Below are 23,347 nucleotides of genomic sequence, written 5' to 3' on the forward strand. Positions count from 1 at the left end.
CTACATACAACATATGTACATGCATCAGAGTTAAAAATAGTCCATTCATGACACACATACAAGTACACTGTATAATGTAGATAAAAATTCAGGACCACAGACTTTTAACCTAAAGTTCTCATCTTGATTTTGTCTAAAAGACCATTTTCAATTTGAATTCAGAGTATTTCTGCCTAATATTTCTTTGCAAACATATACATGGCACATTTAAAGTTGTTCAGAGCAGTGGTTCTCAAACTGGTATGCTACATGACTATATATTTTAAATGGTAAATGTTTCATTTTCCATATTTTCTTAGTCATTTTAGTAGTCATTAATTTCTGATCTGTTTAGGATTTTAATATGCACTCACCGGCGACTTTAATAGGTACACCTGTACATCTACTTATTCATGCGATTATCTAATCAGCCGATCGTGTGGCAGCAGCGTAATGTATAAAATCATGCAGGTACAGGTCAGGAGCTTCAGTTAATGTTCACATCAACCATCAGAATGGGGAAAAAATTTGATCTCAGTGATTTGGACCGTGGCATGTTTGTTGGTGCCAGATGGGCTGGTTTGAGTATTTCTGTAACTGTTGAACTCGTGGGATTTGCACACGCAACAGTCTCTACATTGTAAAGAGAATGGTGTGATAACAAAAAACCCTCCAGCGAGCAGCAGTTCTGTTGATGAAAATGCCTTGTTAATGACAGAGGTCAGAGAAGAATGGTCAGACTGTTCCAAGCTGTCTTGCAATTTTAATAGTCATGATTGCATGTTTCTATCTCAACAACTGCAGTTGCAAGATACACTGTAAATACTAATAGTTATCTCAAATTTAAAAAAAATGTTGACAAGCTTAATTTTTTATTATACTTACTAGTTTTAATTAAGTCTAAACCCTAAAGTTGTCATAAATAAAATCAATCGAGTGGTCCTAATTAAACTACCTGAAATGTCACTTTTGAATCCTAACTGAAAATACATTCTTTAAACTTTGGGTTCGAGTCCTGTTAACTCAAAATGATCAAATACAAAATTGCAGCTGTGTGGAATACCTATCAGCCCTTGCGCTTGGTCAAGACAAGGGAACTTGTGGAGAAATATAATAATTATAAAAAATTAATTTAGTTTTAATTCTTCTGACTATTGTTGTTGTTTTGTTGTAGCTGGTTGATAGTTGTGATATATGTGAAGTCACCATTAGGGTGATAAGTGTTACCACTGTTCAGTCACAAGTCAATCTCCTTTACTCAATTTTACTTTCAAAAAGTGTAGATTTATTTGCACTAAATAGTAATGAGTAGAATCCAATGTGCCATATGGCTAACTTACAGTCTAATCATAATTTTGCTTGTTTAAGATGTGCTATAACTCAACTGAAATAGTTAAATAACAACAATCATTCTTTAATCACAGATGAGTTCAGTTTACTTGTATCTAGTTAACTGTACTTAAATAATTAAGTTAAATCTACTTCAGCCAAATAAGTGTTTACTTAAAGCATTCTAACCGATTGTCTTAAAAACATCTAAGGTCAACTAATTTGATTTTACAGTGTATGAACATGATTACAGGTATTAAAGTCACGATTGCAAAAAATGAAGTCACAATGTGAGTCAGAATGACTTTTTTTTTTAATTTTTTTTATTTTTTTTTATGAGGTGGGATCAATCCACCATACTATTAATATTTATAGAGACAACCATAATTAAGAAATTGGTAGGTTGATTTCCCTGAAAAGTGTAAACACAGTGGCTCTGTGGTGCTATCAAACCATTCCTATTGTTTGTTTGAGCCTCCTAACCAGCCCGACCCAGCAACATTGGCTCAACCAATTGCAAAAAAATTGGGGGCGGGACTGTCTGTTTTATGACCAATGGCAGATTGGGGATTATTATTTATGAAGTTCCGTTCAGTGGAGCTAGTGGTACAGAAATAAACTTTGAATGTTTTCAGGATATTCCAAACAGAAAAAATTGTCAGGAGAAAGGGTTTATCTTCATCTTTGTACAAAAATGTGTACTTCAGCCAACATAAGCAACATTTACACATATTTTAGGTCTATTTACAATATTATCTAGTGTCTGTAGGTTTCAAGTTTAAGAGTAAATTGTACAATATCTTACAGTCAGGAAAACATACATGTGATGACATTGGTTACTGTGGCAGCAGAATAGTCTCATATTTTGCTTCGTTGGGACTGGCTTTCAGCGGCAGGACCAGCACATTTGTTTTGGTGGTGAGGGAATGTGGGCATGAGTTCTGGTTCACAGGCTGCAAAATGACACATCAGAACAAACATGCTTAAAACTAGCAAAATGTGTCACACAATTACATTGTTGTAATATTACAACATCAATTTTAGCTCTACTAAAATAAACCTGCACATGTTTTTTTCTCTCTAAGACCACATTTACACAACTAATAGGTCCTATTGTTCAGCCTTGCAATGCTATTGGATGGTAGATTTTGTAAATAGGCCTGTTCACCTGGCCATGAACTCACACAACCTGCAAACTTGCCTTGAAGCACATCATCTTGTTTAACTGGACTGGATAAATCAACATTCAAGTAAGTAAAATGTCTCAAATATTTTTTTCTGTGATTAGTAATATGTCTAGATCATGCAGATATTAAGGTACCGTTGAATGCTTTGATCATATTAGATTTTGAGCTTGTTATGCCAATGTTGTAATTTTACAACACTGGGTGAAAGGGGTAGCAAAATTTGCCTGTGCACCTTGCACATTACATGGATGAATTGTACTTCTCACCTGTTCCATGTGAAAAAAATACTAATAGAAACATACTATTTTTGATCATTCACAAGTTTAAAATGTCTTCTTTGTTACCATTTTGAGTTTCAATCAAAATTAAATGATTATTAAATGATAAGTTCAAGTTGAATTAAAGAATAAATTATTTCTTTGAGAATTTGAAAGTATTTGTGTAGCAATATTTGAAACTATCTTTATCTTATCATTTATAAAATACACTTAACTGGTCCAGTTTTCTTTTCTGGGCTTTGCTTGTTTGTACCAACACTGATTTTTCAGGTCAGGGCTATGAACAGAGCTAAACATAGTAAATGCCAAAGTTTTCATTCAGTTCATCAGGTTTTGTAAATACAATCTGAACATATATCTTTTATAATAAACAATTTTTCATAAAAATACAACTTGTCTGATTATCATTATTGTGTGATTATTAGTGTATAGATATATAGGCTACTGTTATGGGGATACATAAGCAGTACACCCTGCAAATGAACCATTAGATGTTCTCTACATTTGTTCAGACAGTGAGTAACATCACTGAAATTCTGCTACCCAACAGGCCCAATGTTGCAATATTACAACTTTTCCCTAAAAACTTACTAAAATGTAAAAAATGTAAAAACCCATTTATTTCTGCAGGCCTCCTACAACAACATATAAAAGGTGAAACATTTTTTTTTTAAATGTTTCTATATTTGGGTCTCACAGGGTTAAATAAGTCTGTTACTTACGCAAGAGCTTTTCCTTGAAGTAAGAACTTTCTAAACAGTCTGTAGCTGTGGCTCTGTAAGAAACCATGAGATTTCTCATCACATAATATATTTTATGTGGCCCAAAATGCAGTGAACAATCCACAGAAAAATGTCTCTCCAAATACTATAAACGTCATTGAAAGAATGAATAGCTGCATGGTGTAAATACCATTAATAGACAAATTAAACTCTTTAATCCGGCATGCACAATGAAATGTGTGAATTATTTTACCTGCGCTGTGTCTGTACATGAACAGAAGGTTGAGCAGTCTCAGACCGGATTCCAATAACCAGGTGAACTTGTTCTTTAAGTTGTTGTAGGGCTGCTTCCTCAGACTGTATTGCCCCACCAATGGCAGATGTGAGAAGCCCTACAAATCACAAGTGAAAGCATTTAAAAGTGTCTCATTACCTATTTTCTCTTGTACGTTCTCAGAGGTCTTTGTCCATGTGCGATATTGCTGTGATTAAGATGGTCAGTACCGGCCAGATGTTTTCATTCGGCTTTCCCAGCAGCTGTATGATCAGATCCAGCTGCTGGATCTCTGAGGCTCCGGCCAAAAGAGGTTTATGAGCTAGAAGTTCATCAAAGATGCAGCCAACAGCCCTACAAGGTGAAACACAGAGAATATTACTACATAACTAGATGTCTTTTCATGATGTTTTGATGCTTTGATCAGGACCCTGCCTAATTAAACAGGGATATGCAAAACTACTCTCTTTTCAAAATGGACTAGTCAAGTCAAGTTATGTTTATTTGTATAGTGCTTTTCACAATACACATTTTTTTCAAAGCAGCTTTAAATAAGACCATGCCTGATTTGGTAGCAATTCCTGTAGCTGCCCACCTCAAATTCAAAGCTTTGACTCTGCCAGTACAATTAGCCAACTAGTCAAGGTACTGTGCTTTTTTATGGAATGCTACATAAACATTCTTTGTTCAGTCGGATTATTTTGTTTAGCCAACAGAAGACTCTGAGGCACCTTCTCCTGTCAATTATTCTGTGCATTCACAAGGCAGCCCATATATGGAAAGCAGGAAGTTCCCAGATGAAGGAACGCCACCTTCAGCTTACCATTGCCAAGACAGAACTCCTTGTGATCCCAGCCAACCCATCTGTTGAACACAATCTCACAATTCAACCTGGTTCAACTACACTAACGCCAACCAGGAGAGCCTGGAACCTGGGAGTGGTGGTGGATGACCAGTTTAACTTCACTGCCCACATCTCATCAATCGCTCATTCTTGCAGGCTCACACTTTACAGCATCAGGAAAATCAGACCTTTTCTGTCCGAATATGCTACACAGCTCCTGATCCATGCTCTAGCCATTTCAAGACTGGACTACTGCAATGCTCTATTGGCCAGCCTCCCAGCTAGCATGATTGAGCCATTGCAGATGGTCCAGAACACAGCAGCGAACCTGGTCTTCAATCAACCAAAGAGGGGCTCACGTCACACCCTCTTGACTTTGCTCCACCTGTAGCTGCCCGCCTCAAATTCAAAGCTTTGACTCTGGCCTTCAGTACAGCCAATGGAACAGCACCCTCTAACTTCAACTCACTCCTCAAGGTCTATGTCCCAACTCGCTCTCTGCGGTCTATGAATTAGCACCACCAGATGGTCCCTTAGCAACGAGCCACAAAGTCAATTTTACTGTATGATCATTTACTTTTTCTGTCCTTTGTGGTGGAATGAGCTTCCAACCTCCACCCTATTTAATTTGTCTGTCTATTTCTTCTGCGCTAGCTTCTATACTACTCTAGCTACTCTGGGAACTTAGCAGTGCAATACTGCAAATATTGTTGACTTTTGTATGACAAATTGCTTGTAATGTTCCTAATTTCATTAGTTGCTTTGGATAAAAGCATCTGCTAAATGACTAAATGTAAATGTAAATTAACATGCATTCTGGGTAACCCGTTTAAATCGGGATGGCGCTAAAGACCAAGGACCAAAATGTTTTGAGATTTGTGCACTTCAGCCACATTCAAAGGTGGTCGAAAGTGGTCAAAAACAAGTGATTACACTGGGCTTAAAGTGTGAATGCTCACCCGTTCGAACACCAGAGAAGCACTGCCTACTCACCTGTCAATCAACCACTGTGCTAAAACAAGAGTTTAAACTTTGCAGATTACATGCAAATTTAAAAGGAAAAATGGTCTGATCAGAAAATCATATACATACAAAAGAACTACAAGGATCTTTTTCATAGTGTATGATATCAAAATGAAGTGACACAGATGAGAAGCACACACATCTGAAGCAGTTACTCCACTAAAATAACAGAGAATTCTGCTCGCAATGTCATGTTTGCGCTTAGATTAATCTGTTAAATTTAATAGGGAGAAAGGTTTGAAGACTTTTTTAGCACTTTCTTTGTGTTCTTTTCCCTTTTTGTGCTTAAAAATCATGCAGTAATACACAGACATAGTGACTAATGTATGTCGTCATGAAATCAAAGACAAGACAAGTGGTCAGAAGAGACACATATTATGACCAGATGTAAACGGTGATGTCTCTCGCCTGTCCACTTGTAATTGGATTGCTAACAATGCATCTTAAAAGACAGGGCCTTTGTGCATTTACGGGGCACCCCATATATGGGAAGCAGGAAGCTGGGAACATGGTAATTAAAGCAGATCAAATCAAATGCTATATTCAGCTTAATAAGCAGTTGTCAGTTTATTGTGCAAGAATGCTTTTTTGCTACCATTGCTTTTGACATCATTGGCAAGGCAGGGTTTTGGAAAGAGGTGGTCTAATTAATTGGCTAAGTCTGGCGGAAGTTCCATTTCAACTAACATGACTCACATCACCTTTAAGAAAGCCTTGTATAGACCATTTCTAGGACTATACGTCATTTTAAGTAAGTAACATCTTTGTTCCTTGAATAATTCCCGCGATGGGAGGAAAGTGCCTCAGTTTGTTCCTGGGAGGTTACTCAGCCTTACAGGCTCCATATGGTTAGGATTAGTGTGGGGCAGGGTTAGGGCATCTGCTGCATCCCAGGAACAAACTGAGGCCCCTTTGTACAGTGGCCAACATTTCCTCCTAAATACCTGGAACTATCAATAATTAAAGTGTTTCGATCTCTGAAAAAGCAACCGCAAATGGACGCATAAACAGCTGCAGTGAAGCGAGATGACTGGATATGTGCAGTACTAACTACTGTAGCACCTGTCTTATCTCTGGTGGGTGAAAAGAAATGATGGCAAATAATTGAAAGTTTGAGAGGTGGAGCTCTAAACAGTGACTATAGATCAGCCCTATCACAATGAATGAAGCTGTACAAGTCATTTACTATTACATTCAGTCATTTAGCAGATGCTTTTATCCAAAACAACTTACAAATTAGGAACACAGACTGTAAATCCTTACCTTGTCTGGAGTAGTGGTGGTGTAGTGGACTAAAGCACTGAACTGGTAAGTGGAAGGTTGTTGATTCAATCCCCACAGCCACCACCTTTGTGTCCTTGAGCAAGGCACTTAACTACAGGTTGCTCCAGGGGGATTGTTCCTGTAATAAGTGCACTGTAAGTTGCTTTGGATAAAAGTGTTTGCCAAATGCATAAATGTAAATGTAAGTCACGCAGACAGCTTCATTTATTATAATAAGAGCGATTCAATTTTCCTGATCTCTCCGCTAAGGAAATAATTTTGAGCATCTAAACTTTGATACAATTTCATCACCTCTCCTTGCATAGTAATGACTTCATGAATTTCTTTACTGATAAAATTGAAATAATCAGAAATAAAATTTGAATTATGCATCATTTGTCACAACACCTCAGAAAACAGTGTCTCATAATTTTCCTCACGAGCAACTTTAGTCCTTTGCTGTCTTAGGTCATGAAGAGCTAACAAAACTTATCAAAAAATCAAAAGCCACATTTATGTTAGATCCAATACAAACTAAGCTCTTAAAAGAGGTATTCCCTGTAATCTCAGAACCTCTTCTTAATATTATTAACTCCTCGCTATCCTTAGGACATGTCCCAAGAAACTTTAAAATGGCAGTTATCAAACCGCTTAATAAGAAGCCCCAGTTTGAACCTGGAGAATTGGCTAATTACAGACCGATTTCAGATCTACCATTTATGTCGATAATACTAGAAAAGGTAGTGTCCTCCCAACTATGTTCATTTCTACCGGGAAATGGTATACAATATATGAACAATTTCAGTCAGGATTTAGGCCCCATCACAGTACAGACATTGTATTTATCAGAGTTACAAATGACTTTCTCTTATCATCTGATCACGGCTGCATTACTCTTCTAGTGCTTTTAGATTTTAGTGCTGCCTTCGACACCATAGATCACGACATTGTCTTGAATAGGCTGGAGAATTATGTTGGCATTAGTGGACTTGCATTAGCATGGTTCAAGTCCTATTTATCAGACCGCTACCACTTTGTATGCGTAAACGAGGAATTGTCAAATCAAACAAAAGTTACGTATGGAGTGCCACAGGGATCAGTTCTAGGGCCTCTGCTTTTCTCCTTATAAATACTTCCCCTGGGAGATATTATCAGGAATCATGCAATAAGTTTCCACTGTTATGCCAACGATACCCAACTTTTATTTCTTCTGAACCCAATGAAAATTCACAATTCTCCAAATTTCCAAAATTCTCCAGTGTATCAATGAAATCAAAGATTGGATGGCCAGAAATGTCCTTTTACTCAATTCCGAAAAAACAGAGGTACTAATTATTGGACCAAAATCCTCTAAAAATAAGCCGCTAAAATATAATTTGACTCTCGATGGATGTACTGTTACATCATCTTCTACAGCAAAGAACTTAGGTGTTATATTTGATACCAATCTGTCCTTTGAAAATCAAATTTCCAATGTTTGTAGAACACCATTCTTCCACCTCAGAAATATTGCTAAGTTACGACACATGCTCTCTGCTGATGCCGAAAAACGAATTCATGCGTTCATGACCTCAAGACTAGATTATTGTAATGCATTACTGGGAAGATGTCCAGCAAGTTCAATAAATAAACTTCAATTGGTTCAAAACGCAGCTGCCAAAGTGCCGACTAGAATCAAGAAATATGATCATATTAGCACCATTTTACCATCGTTTCATTGGCTACCTGTTGAATTTCGTATTTTAAAATTCTGTTAACTACATACAAAGCTTTGAATGGTCTAGCTCCTCAGTACTTAAGTGACCTTCTGACACGCTATATTCCATCACGTTCATTACTATCACAAAACTCTGGCTTGTTAATAGTTCCTAGAATATCAAAACCTACAAAAGGAGGTAGATCCTTTGCTATTGGGCTCCTAAACAATGGAATAGTCTCCCTAACACTGTTTGGGATGCAGACACACTCACTCAGTTTAAGTCTAGACTAAAGACTCATCTATTTAGCCAGGCATACACCTAATTTATCCATCAACTCTGCTTTAGTTTAGTAGAACTGCGATGCACCTCATTGATCTCTGCCTGCATCACCTTTGTCTATTGATGGACTACACTCTTGAAATGGAATACATAGACTACCAATTAATTGCCAACAAAAGCCTTCATCAGCCAACTAACAAAGGACAATGCATCTATGTGAACTTCTGCAGTTAATCCATGATGGACTTCAAAGACATTAGTCATTAATCTTACAGTTCATACAAAATCTTTGTTTAAACACTGACCTTAACACTTACTTAGTTTACAAATTTTTAACCATGACTTGCACTGCACACAAATAACTAATATTGGCATTATTTTCATGCTATTTAGCCAGAGAGGAACTGGCCCCCACAGTGAGTCTGGTTTCTCCCAAGGTTATTTTTCTCCATTAACCATCATCTTATGGAGTTTTTGTTCCTTGCCCAAGTCACCTTCAGCTTGCTTACAGGGGTTCTAAATATTTTTTTTATTTAATTATTTAATTTTTATGCACAATTTACAATCATATTTAATCAAACTACACAATGATCACTCTAAGACTTTATAGATATTACAGTTTTATCTTCTGTTAATGCATGATTTCCTGTAAAGCTGCTTTGAAACAATGTGTGTTGTGAAAAGCGCTATACAAATAAAAATGACGACTTGACTCAGTATCAACAACACGACTGGATAAGTCACTTCAGGACAACATTTGTGGTTCTTTGAGAAAATTTGGAAGTGCTCCAAGGACAGTAGCATTCTAACCCCTTTGTTATTCCCTGTGTCTCAATCAGCTCCCTAGCTCCCTATATCATGAATCAGTATATCATGAACACGAATTTGGGCACTGGCAAGGGTGTTCATCCACTGAACATTGGGGCACTTATGACTCAATCACCCGCGACATGTTTATGAGCTCATGCATTGAAGCGCAGCTGTTATTAATCAGTACAATCGCTGCATAAATGACACTATCGTTCATTTTTGTTGAAGATATTCTATATTATAACAGATAATTGGCATAAATAAAGAAATTAAAATATATAAGAGTGTATTTTAAACCTTCTTTTAACAACTCAAATATGTAAAAGATTGTTTCACTTTCATGGTAATTATGAATGAAAGACATTACAAACAACATCTCTTTTACAGAGAAAATAAGGCTTGGACTTCATAGTTTTACACTTGTGCTCATCATCTAATGACCTAAGAAACTTCAGAAGACATGACAACGTTTCCGGTAAGGGAACATATTGAGCAACGATGCTCCCTGGGTTTTACGTTGCATTGTGGGATTTTTAGGGAGCCAACGTTTCAGTGCTATGGAACGATTTTGCGATTGAGACAGCCCTAGAAATGGCTGACTTCCTGATCAGTGCCCTGACTACTGAAATAGAGAGCTGATTGAGATGCACCCAGAGTTTACTTCCATGAAATGGCCCTATAATTAGGGTCCAACAGATCTCAATCAGATGCATTTCTCAGGGGACTTTCACCAGGATATGATCTTGTGTTAAAACAGTTGGATGGAAGACAACAGAATGGAGCAGCAGGGATCATCTCAAGAAAAACGCAGTGAGATAAGAGGCAGCGGCCAAAGACTTCCATCCACACATGAACAGACCATAGGCTGAATGTAAGAATGTGCAAAAATGGGGTAACTTTCAGATATTCAACAAATAAACAGACTAAATATCAATCATTTAATGCACAAAACTATCAAAAGGCTTCACAAAACAAGGAGACCTTTGGATAATGTGTAATAATGGGAACATTGCTCACAGTGGATGATTTGAAATCTGACAGTAATTGTCTTGAAATCTATTAATGAAGGTAGTACATTTGAAAAACTAGTGTTTTTTCCCCCAAAGATTTACAGCAGTGTTTTAAAAGAGAAGAGATCTCCTCTCTGAGAGAGTTTTACCATGCTGGAGGGATTAATTGTTGGATGACAAGTCTATTACTAGTATTACTAAGTAATCCAGCATTACACGTCTGGTTCTCACCACATGTCCAGGGCAGCGGTCTGTGTCTTGGTCCCTAGGTGGAGCTCTGGAGCTCGATACCTGTGATGAAAACAGTGTGAGTTATGGAAAGAAGGATTTGATGGATTAAACAGGATGAAAGAGACTAATCAGCCTGAGGGCCATCTGCTTACCACAGTGTCACTACCGGAGGAGTCATGGGCTGTACAGGGATACCATAAACACACGCCAGACCAAAATCAGCTGAGGAGAAACCATCACACATTGTTTTTTTCTTTAAAAAAAAAGGTCCTATTTGTAGGACCATATGCATTTTTTTCATGAAAATCAATCACATTTCCCCACAATTCTCATTACTGTAATGCAATATATAATTTTCATTATCGTAATGTAAGAAAAAATATATTATTTAAAGGTGAAAGGTGTAATTAACCCTAGAAAGCTATTCAATGCATATGTGGGTCAAAAAAAATATTTTTTAAATAGTTGATATATCTTTTTTTCAATTCTGAAGAGTTTCAGACTTGTTGAAAATGGAGTAGGACTTTTGGGAGACAGTATAAAAAAGCCTGCATAACAGAAATATGACTAATTTTCATGTTTTGTGGTAAAATATGAAATGTCTTAAACATGAGCACATACAAATAAGTACAATGGATTAGGATAAAATGTCTTTTACAAAACAAATTGTAATAAACTTATCAAATGATAACCTTATGTACTCTTTATTGACACTATATTTCTTTATTACTCTATGTATTTGTTGTTTGGATTGGTGAGGTGTACTAAAAAAAGAAAAGTTGCAGGTTCAAACACTGAGAAATGGTCCAGGAGCTATGACTATTGTGCTCTTGCTGTGAACAAGGCATCTAACCTCAGGTTAGATCCATGAGGACTGTCCCTGTAATGGGTATGCTGTGGATAAAAGCATCGGCTGTGACAACTTACAGCACAAAAATATAAACAGGAACATGGTATATAATAACATAACAAATGGAAACTGAAAACAATCAATGTATTACAAAAAAATAATACCAGTGTTAAATGTATTGAATACCATAGGAAACTCATGTGGGTTACATACACATGACCTTAATTGAGGAATAACTAGAGTAGAAGACCACTTCATGTAAAAAATGATGTCCTAAAAACTAGACGGGAGATCATTTTTGACCCAAGTATGCGTTCTAGGGTTAAAAAATAAAAGTATTTATCCCAGCTTCTTATGCAGTCAATAACTATAAGGATCCCAACCAAACCAAGACAACATTCAGTATGTTTACATACAGTTATAACTGAGCTACAGCAGGTTTTCGCATAGTCGAGCGACAGTCTTCATCTATCTGTCCAAATATGCATGACATGTGTAATCGAATGGTTGAAGGAAGGTCGTCAGCTAAGCAAATGTTAAATACACATCACGTGTCCCATTTCTTTTTACTGCATGCACACAATGCAAGGCCAAATGTGGTCCGATTAACATGTAAACATGCTGGATGGAGCCAAGCTACATCGCATTATTTAGGTCTGTTAGTCTGACTTTGCAAAAAAATCAGACTGGTACGATTTCAGTCATACTAAAGTATTTACATTACATTTAAAAAAGACAATTTATTGTTTTAGTCTGACTGAAATTAACTTTTAAAGTGCATGTAAACATACTGACTTGCTAAAGCCATGTGATTTAGCTTCACCTTTAAATTGTGAAGCATTTATAGACTTAAGTATTAATCGATTGGTATTTTTTGTACTGACTTTAGTTTGCTGATTTTAATTATTGTTTTTTTTTTTGGTCGTTTTTTTTAAATCATTGTATTACTTGGGAAAACGTAGTGAATTTTTTTTTTTTATTGTAACTGAATTGAACTGTGAAAAATGGGGGGAAAATGTGCTTTATTGTCATGACAATGATATTACAACACAAAAAATCTTAATGGTCCATAAAAATAGACTACATTTAATTTTCTAAACGCTAAATATAATTTTAATTTTGGAGTGGAACGTGACCTGGTCATGTTCTCAAGATTTTATGAATTTGGTTGTAGTTTATTTCTAATCCCTCACTTATCTTAACACAGCCCTGGTCTGTGATCAGCAGATTGGAAACCTTCAAATTCCTGTAAGAAAATCACCAGTTTCAATATGAGCAATGAGGAAAAAACACCACTAACAATTTACAATTATTCATCTTCAACCATCAATATGATACTCTGTCGTGAAGTCACCAACAACATTTACTGTGCTGTTGAAGAAATGGAAGTGCTGTGAACTAAGGTGTCACACATTATGAACACACTCTGTTCCTGTGAAGAATGAAGTTGTGATGTAAATATGCCAGTCCTTTAAGCAGCTGCAGAACTATACACTTCACCTGAAGGAATCAAAGCAGACGGATTAGAAAATATATAAAGGGACTATATCTTTTAGTGGAACGATGCCAATTAATATATTTCATTAATGAAAATAAAATGAAAATTTGTGTCCTTAATATTTTTATACAAATACAGTTTTTATTATATCATGAATACTGAGTCTTCTGACATCCTACTCATTTGAATTAATGCTTTTTGCATACTGTGTGGCAGAGGTACAGATATTCAGACACAGGTTGGTTCATTCATAAAACGCACCTGAGCTTCAGAGAACGGTGACTGCATGTTCTCCAGCAAACTGGCCAAATCCTGTTCACAGTAACTAATTACCAGAAAGAGGCTGATGGGAATATACTGTATATGGTGATGACAAGATTTCAAACAAGTCTGTGTAGACTGGTTCATATTTATAAATATAAATCTTTAGTCACCTCTCCAAATGGCTTCCCACCACAATCTCTTTCAGCTCTACAATATTTGGGTGTCTCATTCGCAAAAGTTTAATTTCCCTCAAACTACTGATGGGGATCCCTAAACATACGCATAGAAAACAGTGTAACTACCACCCAATGTTTCTGTTTAAGCTCTACAGATGTGAAATATGGTGCAGATGTTTAGTTGAGGTTGATTGTGATAGTCTGTCCTAGTGTGTCTTAATTCCAGCGACAAGCAATTTGTTTGTCTACACTGAATGCAAAACTGCTGCACAATCAAAGTCAATCAGAACATGATGTTGTTTAAAGCACAGTTTTGAGAAGCATGATTTTTGGACCATATATGGCCATAAATGCACTATGATTTTAGCTGAATGCAAATAAATAAATCTGTTTGTGTCATTAACATGCCAGATTTGGGATAGGAGTAAGACCAGATTTTCATTATCACTTCTTCTTTCATTGTATTAAACCAGAATTAATAGTCTCTTAAACATCTCATTTTGTGTTCCACAAAAATTTTCTTTGGCAAGAAAAGTAATTTTTGGCTGAATTATCCCTTAAAGTATTAAACTGACCATTCTTCTCTTTACCCATTCGTACTTTCTTCAGTGCAACAATTTAATTTGTCCTGGTGTCACAAGAACAATCTGCAAAACCAAGTCAATCCATCAAACAAGAAATTGAAATCTTGACAGGCAGCAGCACACAACTTTACAATGATGATGATCTTTATACACATGATACAGTATAGTGCAGATAGAAATAGTGCAGAAGCTTGAATATTTCCTAATCATTATATCATAAAGTTTCTTTGTTCCTAAAATGTTTCCAGATTTAAATTAGATTTTGAATCCCCGATTTTAAAGGTGGTCTCAGACTTACTGCGGTAAAGTTAGTTTTACGTTTGACATTCAGTTTCATTACCATTAAACTCTCTGCACATTTAATGTTTTGAGCCCAAATCAACTTAGATATACATGAACAACCATCCTTTGCATAGCACAATGGTTAAATAAAGAAAACAATACAAATAATAATAATTAGCCTTATAAATCAATTAGACAATTTAACCATATGATGTTATAACATCACGCTAATAGTGAAATGCTCAGAAAAAATATCCCATTCATAGCACAAGACTCTGATCAGGGAATATACGTTTTATAAATGTTATAATAATTTTTTAACTTTAAATGTATGTAATACTCTAAATCAATTAATCTCAGGGACCATTTTGACCTAAAGATGTCAAACCAACTGCAAATTACTAAGAATATCATTCCGTATATAGCACACTTATTTTTGGGAGTTTATATTTGGCAATTTTTATATAGAATATTTAATCTATACAGTATAAATCAATTAAACTCCAAGACCGTTTGACCTAAAGATGTCATACCAACTTCAGTAAAATAGAATGTCCACTAGAACACTTCAGGGGAGAGGAGAGTCTTCTAAGGTCGCAAAGATTCCATCCGTTGACTCGTGTATTTCGACGGAGGCGAATGTAGAGGGCTTCTAAGACGAGAGATGAATCGCTGCCTTAAAGGAAGAAAATTCTGAGGAATGGTGTTTCTGCGCCCGCTTATATACCGGACAGCTTCGTGCCTAAAATGGCAGGGCTTAAACACCATAGCCAATTGTAACAGGGTTGAAATGTTAAAGGAGGAGGTGGGAACTGGCTGAACAATCAAAGTAATATTTTAATAGGAATTTAAACAAAAAGACACAAAAGTATAAATGTACACATGGCAGCTGCATGTGGCTCTCTCTCTCCCGAACTGCTGCATTCCGCTGCACTTATCCCTCTCCTTGGCTGATTAGCCCAATTGGGTCCCATTTGGCCCCGCCTGCCGGCAGGCTTTTCCCCAACTCTCTAGGGCTGGGGAGGGGGACCAGAAAAAAAACAAAAACACACACATGGCAGCTGCATGTGGCTCCCTCTCTCCCGAACTGCCACATTCCGCTGCACTTATCCCTCTCCTCAGCTGATTAGCCCCACCCTCCTCGTCACAGTCCTCCCTCCTTTCCCATGAAGCTAGTAACCTTGTTACATTGGTGCCGAAGCCCGGGAAGGAGGAGGGATGCGCTGTCGTGGAGTCCTCGCCACTGCCATCCACCCAAAGGGGCAGCTGCGGCCATCCGCCGGGGTACAGAGGAGTTGCTGCCGGCCGCCTGGAAGCGGACGAATGGCTGCCATCCATGAGGGGAGGAGGGGCTCTGGTCCGCCCGGGGAGGAGCGGCTGTCATCCGCAAGAGGGTGGAGGAGTGATCGAGGACCAGGCGACGGTGTGTCTGGGAACCGGCAAGCAAGTTTTTTTCTCTCTCTCTCCTCTCTCTCTCTCTCTCTCTCTCTCTCTCACTGTCGCTCTGCCTTGCCCTTTCCCTCTCCTCTTTTTTTTTTCCCCTCCCCTCGTCCCCCTAGCTATAGAGAGGCTGGGAAAAGCCTGCCGGCAGGCAGGGCCAAAAAGGGCAGCTGAGGCAAAGGAGGGAGGAGTGTGACGAGGAGGAGGGTGGGGCAGGGCCGTGACTATGCACGCCTGGCCCCCAGTTGGGCTAATCAGCTGAGAAGAGGGATAAGTGCAGCGGAATGCAGCAGTTCGGGAGAAATAGAGCCACATGCAGCTGCCATGTGTGTGTTTATGTTTTTGTGTTCATATTAAAATATTACTTTGATTGTTCAGCCTTGTTACATTGGTGCCGAAGCCTGGGAGGGAGGAGGGATGCACTGTTGTGGAGTCCTCGCCACTACCAGCCAACCGAGGAACAGCCGCGGCCGTCTGCCCGGGAATTGAGACGTCACTGCCAGCCGCCGAGGATCTGAGGTACACTGCCGTTTCCCCCCCATAGAAAAAAAGAATAGAGGAAAAAAGAAAAGAGAGAGAGAGCCACATGCAGCTGACATGTGTGTGTTTATGTTTTGTGTCTTTTTAAGTTCCTATTAAAATATTACTTTGCTTGTTCAGCCGGTTCCCGCCTCCTCCTTACCCATTTTAACCTTGTTACACAAATCTATGCCGTTGGAAAAGGAATTTCACATATGCGTCAGTATGACACAATGTCGAGTGAACTGAATCATAAGGGAACAGGAAACATGGATGATGCCAGGTTCAATCATTAATATTTCTTGAGGAACTTTTATTACTTGAGGACCACCTCCGCCGGGTATCCCCCCATGGACTTCCCATTCCCCAGCACGCTCACTTGCCCCGGTCAGGCACTCGGACGAGACTGCCAGCTCATCTCAGGGTGAGTTCGACCTCTTGTTCGGCGTCCGGGAAGACGATGAGTTATCGAGCGCAGCATCGGAGAGTGGGCTCATCCAGTCAGATGCAGAGGCTTCGGCTGGGCTTCCTCTTTCGGGAATGGTCGCCCAGTCTCAGGACGATGCGGAAATGATGGACATGCTTTCCCAGGTGGCAGCGAGCGTCGGGCTAGAATGGAACCCTCCACTCTCCCCCAAACCCTCGCGGCTCGACGATTGGTTCCTGGGATCCCCAGTTCCTTTCTTTCCGGAAGTGCATGAGGAGCTGACAAGATCGTGGGAGGCACCTTTTACTGCCCGGTCCCGGTCTTTCAGCTCCCCTGCTCTCACTACCCTCGATGGTGGAGCGGCCAGGGGGTATTCGGTGATCCACAGAGTGCTGCCACCTGGCGCGGGCACCCGAAGCTCCCATCCAGGGCCTGTAGGTTTATGTCGTCCCTGACGACTAGGGCCTACGGTGCCTGCTGGACAAGCCGCCTCCACCCTGCACGCCATGGCTCTCCTGCAAGTACACCAAGCCAAGGCGCTCGAAGAGCTGCACGAGGGTAGTTCTGACCTGGGATTGATGCAGGAACTGCGCTCAGCGACCGACCTCGCTCTTCGGGCGACGAAGGTCACGCCGTGGTCTCTCGGGCAGGCAATGTCCACCCTGGTGGTCCAGGAGCGCCACCTTTGGCTCAACTTGGTTGAGATGCGAGAGGCTGACAAGGCACGGTTCCTTGATGCCCCCATCTCCCAGGTTGGCCTGTTCGGCGACACCATCGAGGACTTTGCCCAGCAGTTCTTGGCGGTGAAGAAGCAGACGGAGGCCATACAACACATCCTGCCCCGGCGAGGCTCAAGACCCCGCACCCTGTCTGCTCATCGCCAAGGGCGTCCTCCTGCAGCAACAACACCGGCTCTGCCGCAGCCCGCCCCCGTGGCCCGGTCCCGGCGTGGAGCCCAATGCAGGAAGCAGACACCACCTGTCTCACGGCCAGCCGCCAAGAACCCGAGGATGGCTTCGAAGCGCCCCTGAGACGGGCGACTCAGGGGCGAGGAGACTTGCTTCTCTGGAGCTGGTGAACAGACCATCCATCCCCCGGTGGAGGGCCGGGAGGAGAATCTTTTGTTTCATTTTTTGCCACATGCCCAAGAGGCTGCGGTACCCAAAATTTAGACAAAAGAGTGGTTTTCTCGTTTTCTGGGTCACATGTCTGGTGCGCACGGCCGTCGTCACGACCACTGTCCCATTTTTTCAGGTATGGCGCTCCAGCGGCGGACCCCCCGCCCCTGTGTGCCCAGCTGTGGCACAAAAACACCCACACGGGATTGATTCCGGTCGACTACGGGGACGAGATTCCTCCCCCCTCGGCCAATCTTATGGTGGGCGGCAGGAGCCAGGTAAGTGCTTCGATGTCCCTGGACTCAGCATGGCCACGGGGCTCGAGTCCCCTCGATGTGGCACCTCGAGCTCCGCACCGCCACGAGGCCCCACCCGCCAGTACGTCCGACGTGATCATTCCCTTGGTCCCCCTCGCCCGGAGTGAAGAACACCACTACCTTGCGTGCGGAGATCGCGACCCTTCTGCGCAAGGGCGCGATAGAGCCTGTCCCTCCAGCCTTGTACTGGTGTACCAGTGTACCAGTACAAGGTCCTCCCCTTCGGCCTGTCCTTGTCCCCTTGCGTCTTCACGAAGGTCACAGAGGCAGCCCTTGCCCTGCTAAGGGAAGTGGGTGCCGCATCCTCAACTGTCTCGATGACTGGCTAATCCTAGCTCACTCTCGAGAGTTGCTGTGCGCATACAGGGACCTCGTGCTCCGGCACCTCAGCCGACTGGGGCTTCCGGGTCAACTGGGAAAAGAGCAAGCTCTCAGAGCATCACTTTCTTGGTTTGGAGTTGGACTCAGTCTCGATGACAGCGCGCCTCACAAAAGAGCGTGCACAGTCAGTGCTGAACTGTCTGAAGGCATTCAGCGGTTCCACTGAAACTTTTTCAGAGGCTCCTGGAGCATATGGCATCCTCAGCGGCGGCCACACCGCTCGGGTTGATGAATATGAGACCGCTTCAGCACTGGCTTCAGACTCAAGTCCCGAGATGGGCATGGCGCCACGGGACACATTGCGTGGCCATCATGCCGATCTGTCGCCGCCTCTTCAGTCCTTGGACCGACCTTGCATTTCTACGGGCAGGGGTTCCCCTAGAGCAGGTCTCCAGGCGTGTCGTGGTTACAACAGAGGCCTCCAACATGGGCTGGGGCGCCGTATGCAATGGGCACACAGCCGCCGGCTCCTGGACTGGCCCACGGCTGTGTTGGCACATCAACTGCCTAGAGTTGTTGGCAGTACTGCTCAACCTGCGGAGGTTCCGGCCGTTGATCCAGGGCAAGCACATGTTGGTCCGGACGGACAACACAGCGATGGTAGCGTGCATCAACCATCAAGGCGGTCTATGCTCCTGTTGCTTGTCACAACTCGCCTGTCGTCTCCTCCTCTGGAGTCAGCAGCGCCTCAAGTCGCTACGAGGTACTCACATCCCGGTGACCTCAACACCGCAGCGGACGCGCTGTCATGACAGGTTACCCTCAGACTCCACCCCCAGGTGGTCCAGCTGATTTGGAGTCGATTTGGTTGAGCACAGGTAGACCTGTTTGCTTCCCGGGAATCCTCCCACTGCATGCTTTGGTACACCCTGACCGAGGCACCCCTCGGTATAGATGCGCTGGCACACGGCTGGCCCCCTGTACTACGCAAATACGCATTTCCCCCAGTGAGCCTACTTGCACAGATCCTGTGCAAGGGAACGGAGGTTACGAAAGTATCCATGACGTTTCCCACTTGAACTTCTGACTTTGCTGGGTCATTCATGTGTTCAGAACTCGTAATTACGATATTTCTGAGTCCACTTGAAGGGCACATTACTGTATGCTGCATTAGTTTATCGTCATGAAAGAGCGAATGAGTAGTCTAGAAACAAGAGAAACGATCACTCCATGAAAGAGTTATTGTTACCACTCGGACAAAACCTTTTCTAGTGAATCAACTAGAATACTTTTAGTTATTTATTTTACAAATCTAAATCTATGTAATTATTTTAAAATAGATAACACAATTTTTGTTACTGGGTAGTAAGTGTTATTTACTAATTGCTTATGTCTCAAAAGTATAGAAAATGGCTATTATTCCCCACAAACTTTCCTTTTGTGAGCAAGACAGTGATATTTTGAAATTGATCTATTTCCAGTGAGAATACGGGCTAATTTGTGTCTTTTCGTTCACATAAAGTCATAACATATGAATCCAAATTAACATGTATTTATACTAAAGTAATACAAAAATGACTACAAAAGATTTCGAAGTGAGTAGTTTTTTGGATTTACGATTATACTGTAAATCACATTCACGAATCAGCCCCCACATGTAGTCTCCCATCATGTTCTCATTATACTGTCCTTGGTAGCGGCGTTCAAAGTCCAGTGTATCCTGATGGAAGTGCTCGCCTTGCTCCTCCGAATATGCTCCTATGTTCTCCTTGAATTTATCAAGATGAGCATCAAGGATATGGACTTTGAGGGACATCCTACAGCCCATTGTGCCGTAGTTCTTCACCAGAGTCTCAACCAGCTCCACATAGTTTTCGGCCTTGTGATTGCCCAGGAAGCCCCAAACCACTGCGACAAAGCTGTTCCAAGCCACTTTTTCCTTATTAGTGAGCTTCTTGGGGAATTCATTGCACTCCAGGATCTTCTTTATCTGTGGTCCGACAAAGACACCAGCTTTGACCTTTGCCTCAGACAGCTTAGGGAAGAAGTCTTGAAGGTTCTTGAAGGCTGCCGACTCCTTATTTAGAGCTCTGACAAATTGTTTCATAAGGCCCAATTTGATGTGCAGTGGTGGCATCAGCACCTTCCGGGGGTCCACCAGTGGCTCCCATTTGACGTTGTTCCTCCCCACAGAGAACTTGGTTCGCTGTGGCCAGTCCCGCCTGTGGTAGTGCACCTTGGTGTCCCTGCTGTCCCAAAAAAACATTTTAAAATTAAAAACTTTTACAATTTTAAAAATAAAAATTTTTTATAACAAAATTCAGAGCAAAGATTTTTCATCTTACCTTCCGGAGTTTTTCTGCATTGCTCGCAGGTGAAATGAGGTGCCCAGGGTTTGTCTTGATCCCCGACAAGCATGCCAAAATATGCCTTGTAGGCCTCACACATCTTAGCAGATGCTTCCATGGAGTACTTTTTCGCTCTTGTCTTGATAAACTGGCCGCAGACATAGCAAAATGCATCTGCCAGATGCTTGTAGCTTCTTGATGCCATCTCAGAAATATGCAGAAATGTATACACTTAGGCTGCTGGAACTAAACTGAACTGGTGGGCTTAAGGCCCCTGTATTTATACTACTATTTATATTACTGGAAAGTTCTAGAAAGTTCTAGAAGTTACTCCAAGTTTACTCAGCACTGAATCTATCTGGAATGTTCTGAAAAATAGGTACATTTCAAAATATCACTGTCCTGGTCACAAAAGCAAAGTTTGTGGGTAATAATAATTTTCTATACTTTTGAGGCATAAGCAGTTAGGAAATAACATACTACCCAGGAACCAAAAAAAAAAAAAAAAAAATAAAAAAATATATATATATATATATATATTTGTTACACAGTGTAATTAAACTATTTACATTATAAAATAGGGCGATGCCACTTTTTGGAAATTCACTTAAACTCATGAATATTATTGAGGTTATGTGCAGATGATGTCAAATATATTTTCCTGTTTTGATAAATAGCCTTGACGTCCAATTCAAGCACTCATATACAGTAAATATTTCGAAAGGCGTGCGAGTTGCATAAACAGCAGAGGGAATAGAACTTCACCGCCCGCTATCACACAACGCCACTGATAACAGCTGAAACGAACACTCATTATAACAAACTTGAGTACTTAATCGCCACTTATTGTACAGGAACGAAATGGAAACTGGAATTGTTTGTTCTGCATTAGACATTACCTAATGAAAGCTATTTCAAAAAGTGGTGGGGACAAAATTGGCAAAGGCAAAAAGTGGTAGGGACATGTCCCTCCCGTCCCACCATATTTGCACAACCTAAAACCAACCTTTCTCCTGGTTGACAAAAATACAAATAAAACTTAAGGCTAGATGTATTCTTGGAGCTTAAATGTTAATGTCATACTTGGGTAAATCAGGCTTTGCCCGTGATAAAACGTCCTCGACCAACATACACGGGAGTTCTGCTGGGCCGCGGCTCTTTATTCGCCTCCTCTATTTTCAGTCCAGAAGGATTTTCGAAGAGGTTCTCTCGAGATGGCGCTGTGATTATGATTAGTGGGGCAGGAGAATCATTTAATGATGAAGATGATGTTGGAAAATCACTGCTGAGAGACTGCTCCTGCACTGTCAGAATGAAATAAAATGTATAATTTCTCTCTCTTCATAACTGAAACACACTGAACATTCAATAAATAACAGGTACACATCCCCACATATCATTTTCTGAAGATGTACCATCAAACTTATTTTTTACATTACTTTTTATCTTTCTTTTTGTAAACACACGTTCATATTTATTAATCTGGTTCATATTTATGCAGAACTTTTTAACCGTTTTGTTGCTATTTAAGTTTAGGCCTATCTCCAGCAACACTTAAGTGCACACTCCTTTAAACTGGATTGCAGTGAGCTTAACGTCAGAAAAAAAACAATACCTAGTAGTAGAGATTAACCTAATTAATTTCACAATCGAGAGATACATTAAACATTTGACGTTTCTAAAGTAGAATTTTTCTCTGACCGCAATTAATTCAAATGAATGCTCAAATGTTATTCTCATGACGTTAAGCTTCTTCGAAACATACAGCCCATAATAAACCTGTAATAATTGTACCTGGGGGCACCTGTTTCCTCGGTGCAGAGCCCATTCCCCACCACGCAACGACATGAATCCCTCTGTAAGTCCCTCCGGTATGAATATTCTCTCCTCAGTTTCAATACATCTCAATATCTCATCAGTTTCAACAGTTATACTATCGGTAACACAGAGAAAGCAGCGACAGCTTCAGCTTCATGCAATGGATTCTATGTCCTGACAGATTGACAATATCACACTTTTATCTGCAGTTTCCCATCTCACCACTAGAGGTCACTAGGGAAAAGAATAACATAAGTTTTTGCAGCCTTTCTATAATAAGAAAAAGTGAAATCAGATGAGCAGTTGATGCATGGACTTTTTTCTTTTTCAACATCAAGATATTAGGGGTATTTCTAAGGTCCTGGAACTGGTATTTAAAACTGTAAAAAAAAAAAAAATAAATAAATAAATAAAAAACCAAAGTTTAATAGTGTTTCAGAGTTTCAAAAGCATCCC

General features: G+C 40.5%; 1 protein-coding gene across 3 annotated transcripts; it reads right to left on the bottom strand.

The window, feature by feature from the left end:
• Window positions 1–79: 79 nt before the first annotated feature.
• cdk10 (cyclin-dependent kinase 10) lies at window positions 80–23,072 on the bottom strand. 3 transcript variants are annotated; one of them, XM_051692079.1, is made up of 10 exons: window positions 22,868–23,072; window positions 22,157–22,377; window positions 13,147–13,279; window positions 12,973–13,025; window positions 11,082–11,151; window positions 10,930–10,989; window positions 4,000–4,123; window positions 3,749–3,887; window positions 3,496–3,548; window positions 80–2,261 (listed from the first exon to the last, which is right to left on the bottom strand). In XM_051692079.1, exons 3-9 carry the CDS (start codon window positions 13,191–13,193, stop codon window positions 3,526–3,528), a joined length of 516 nt encoding a protein of 171 aa, XP_051548039.1. In that variant the 5' UTR covers window positions 13,194–13,279; window positions 22,157–22,377; window positions 22,868–23,072; the 3' UTR covers window positions 80–2,261; window positions 3,496–3,525. The 3 variants fall into 3 exon arrangements, with proteins under 3 accessions (XP_051548039.1, XP_051548040.1, XP_051548038.1); XM_051692080.1 differs by lacking the exon at window positions 13,147–13,279 and having other exon boundaries at window positions 22,157–22,372; XM_051692078.1 differs by lacking the exon at window positions 13,147–13,279.
• Window positions 23,073–23,347: the final 275 nt, after the last annotated feature.

The sequence above is a fragment of the Myxocyprinus asiaticus genome, chromosome 48, assembly GCF_019703515.2.
Source record: "Myxocyprinus asiaticus isolate MX2 ecotype Aquarium Trade chromosome 48, UBuf_Myxa_2, whole genome shotgun sequence".
NCBI lineage: Eukaryota > Metazoa > Chordata > Actinopteri > Cypriniformes > Catostomidae > Myxocyprinus > Myxocyprinus asiaticus.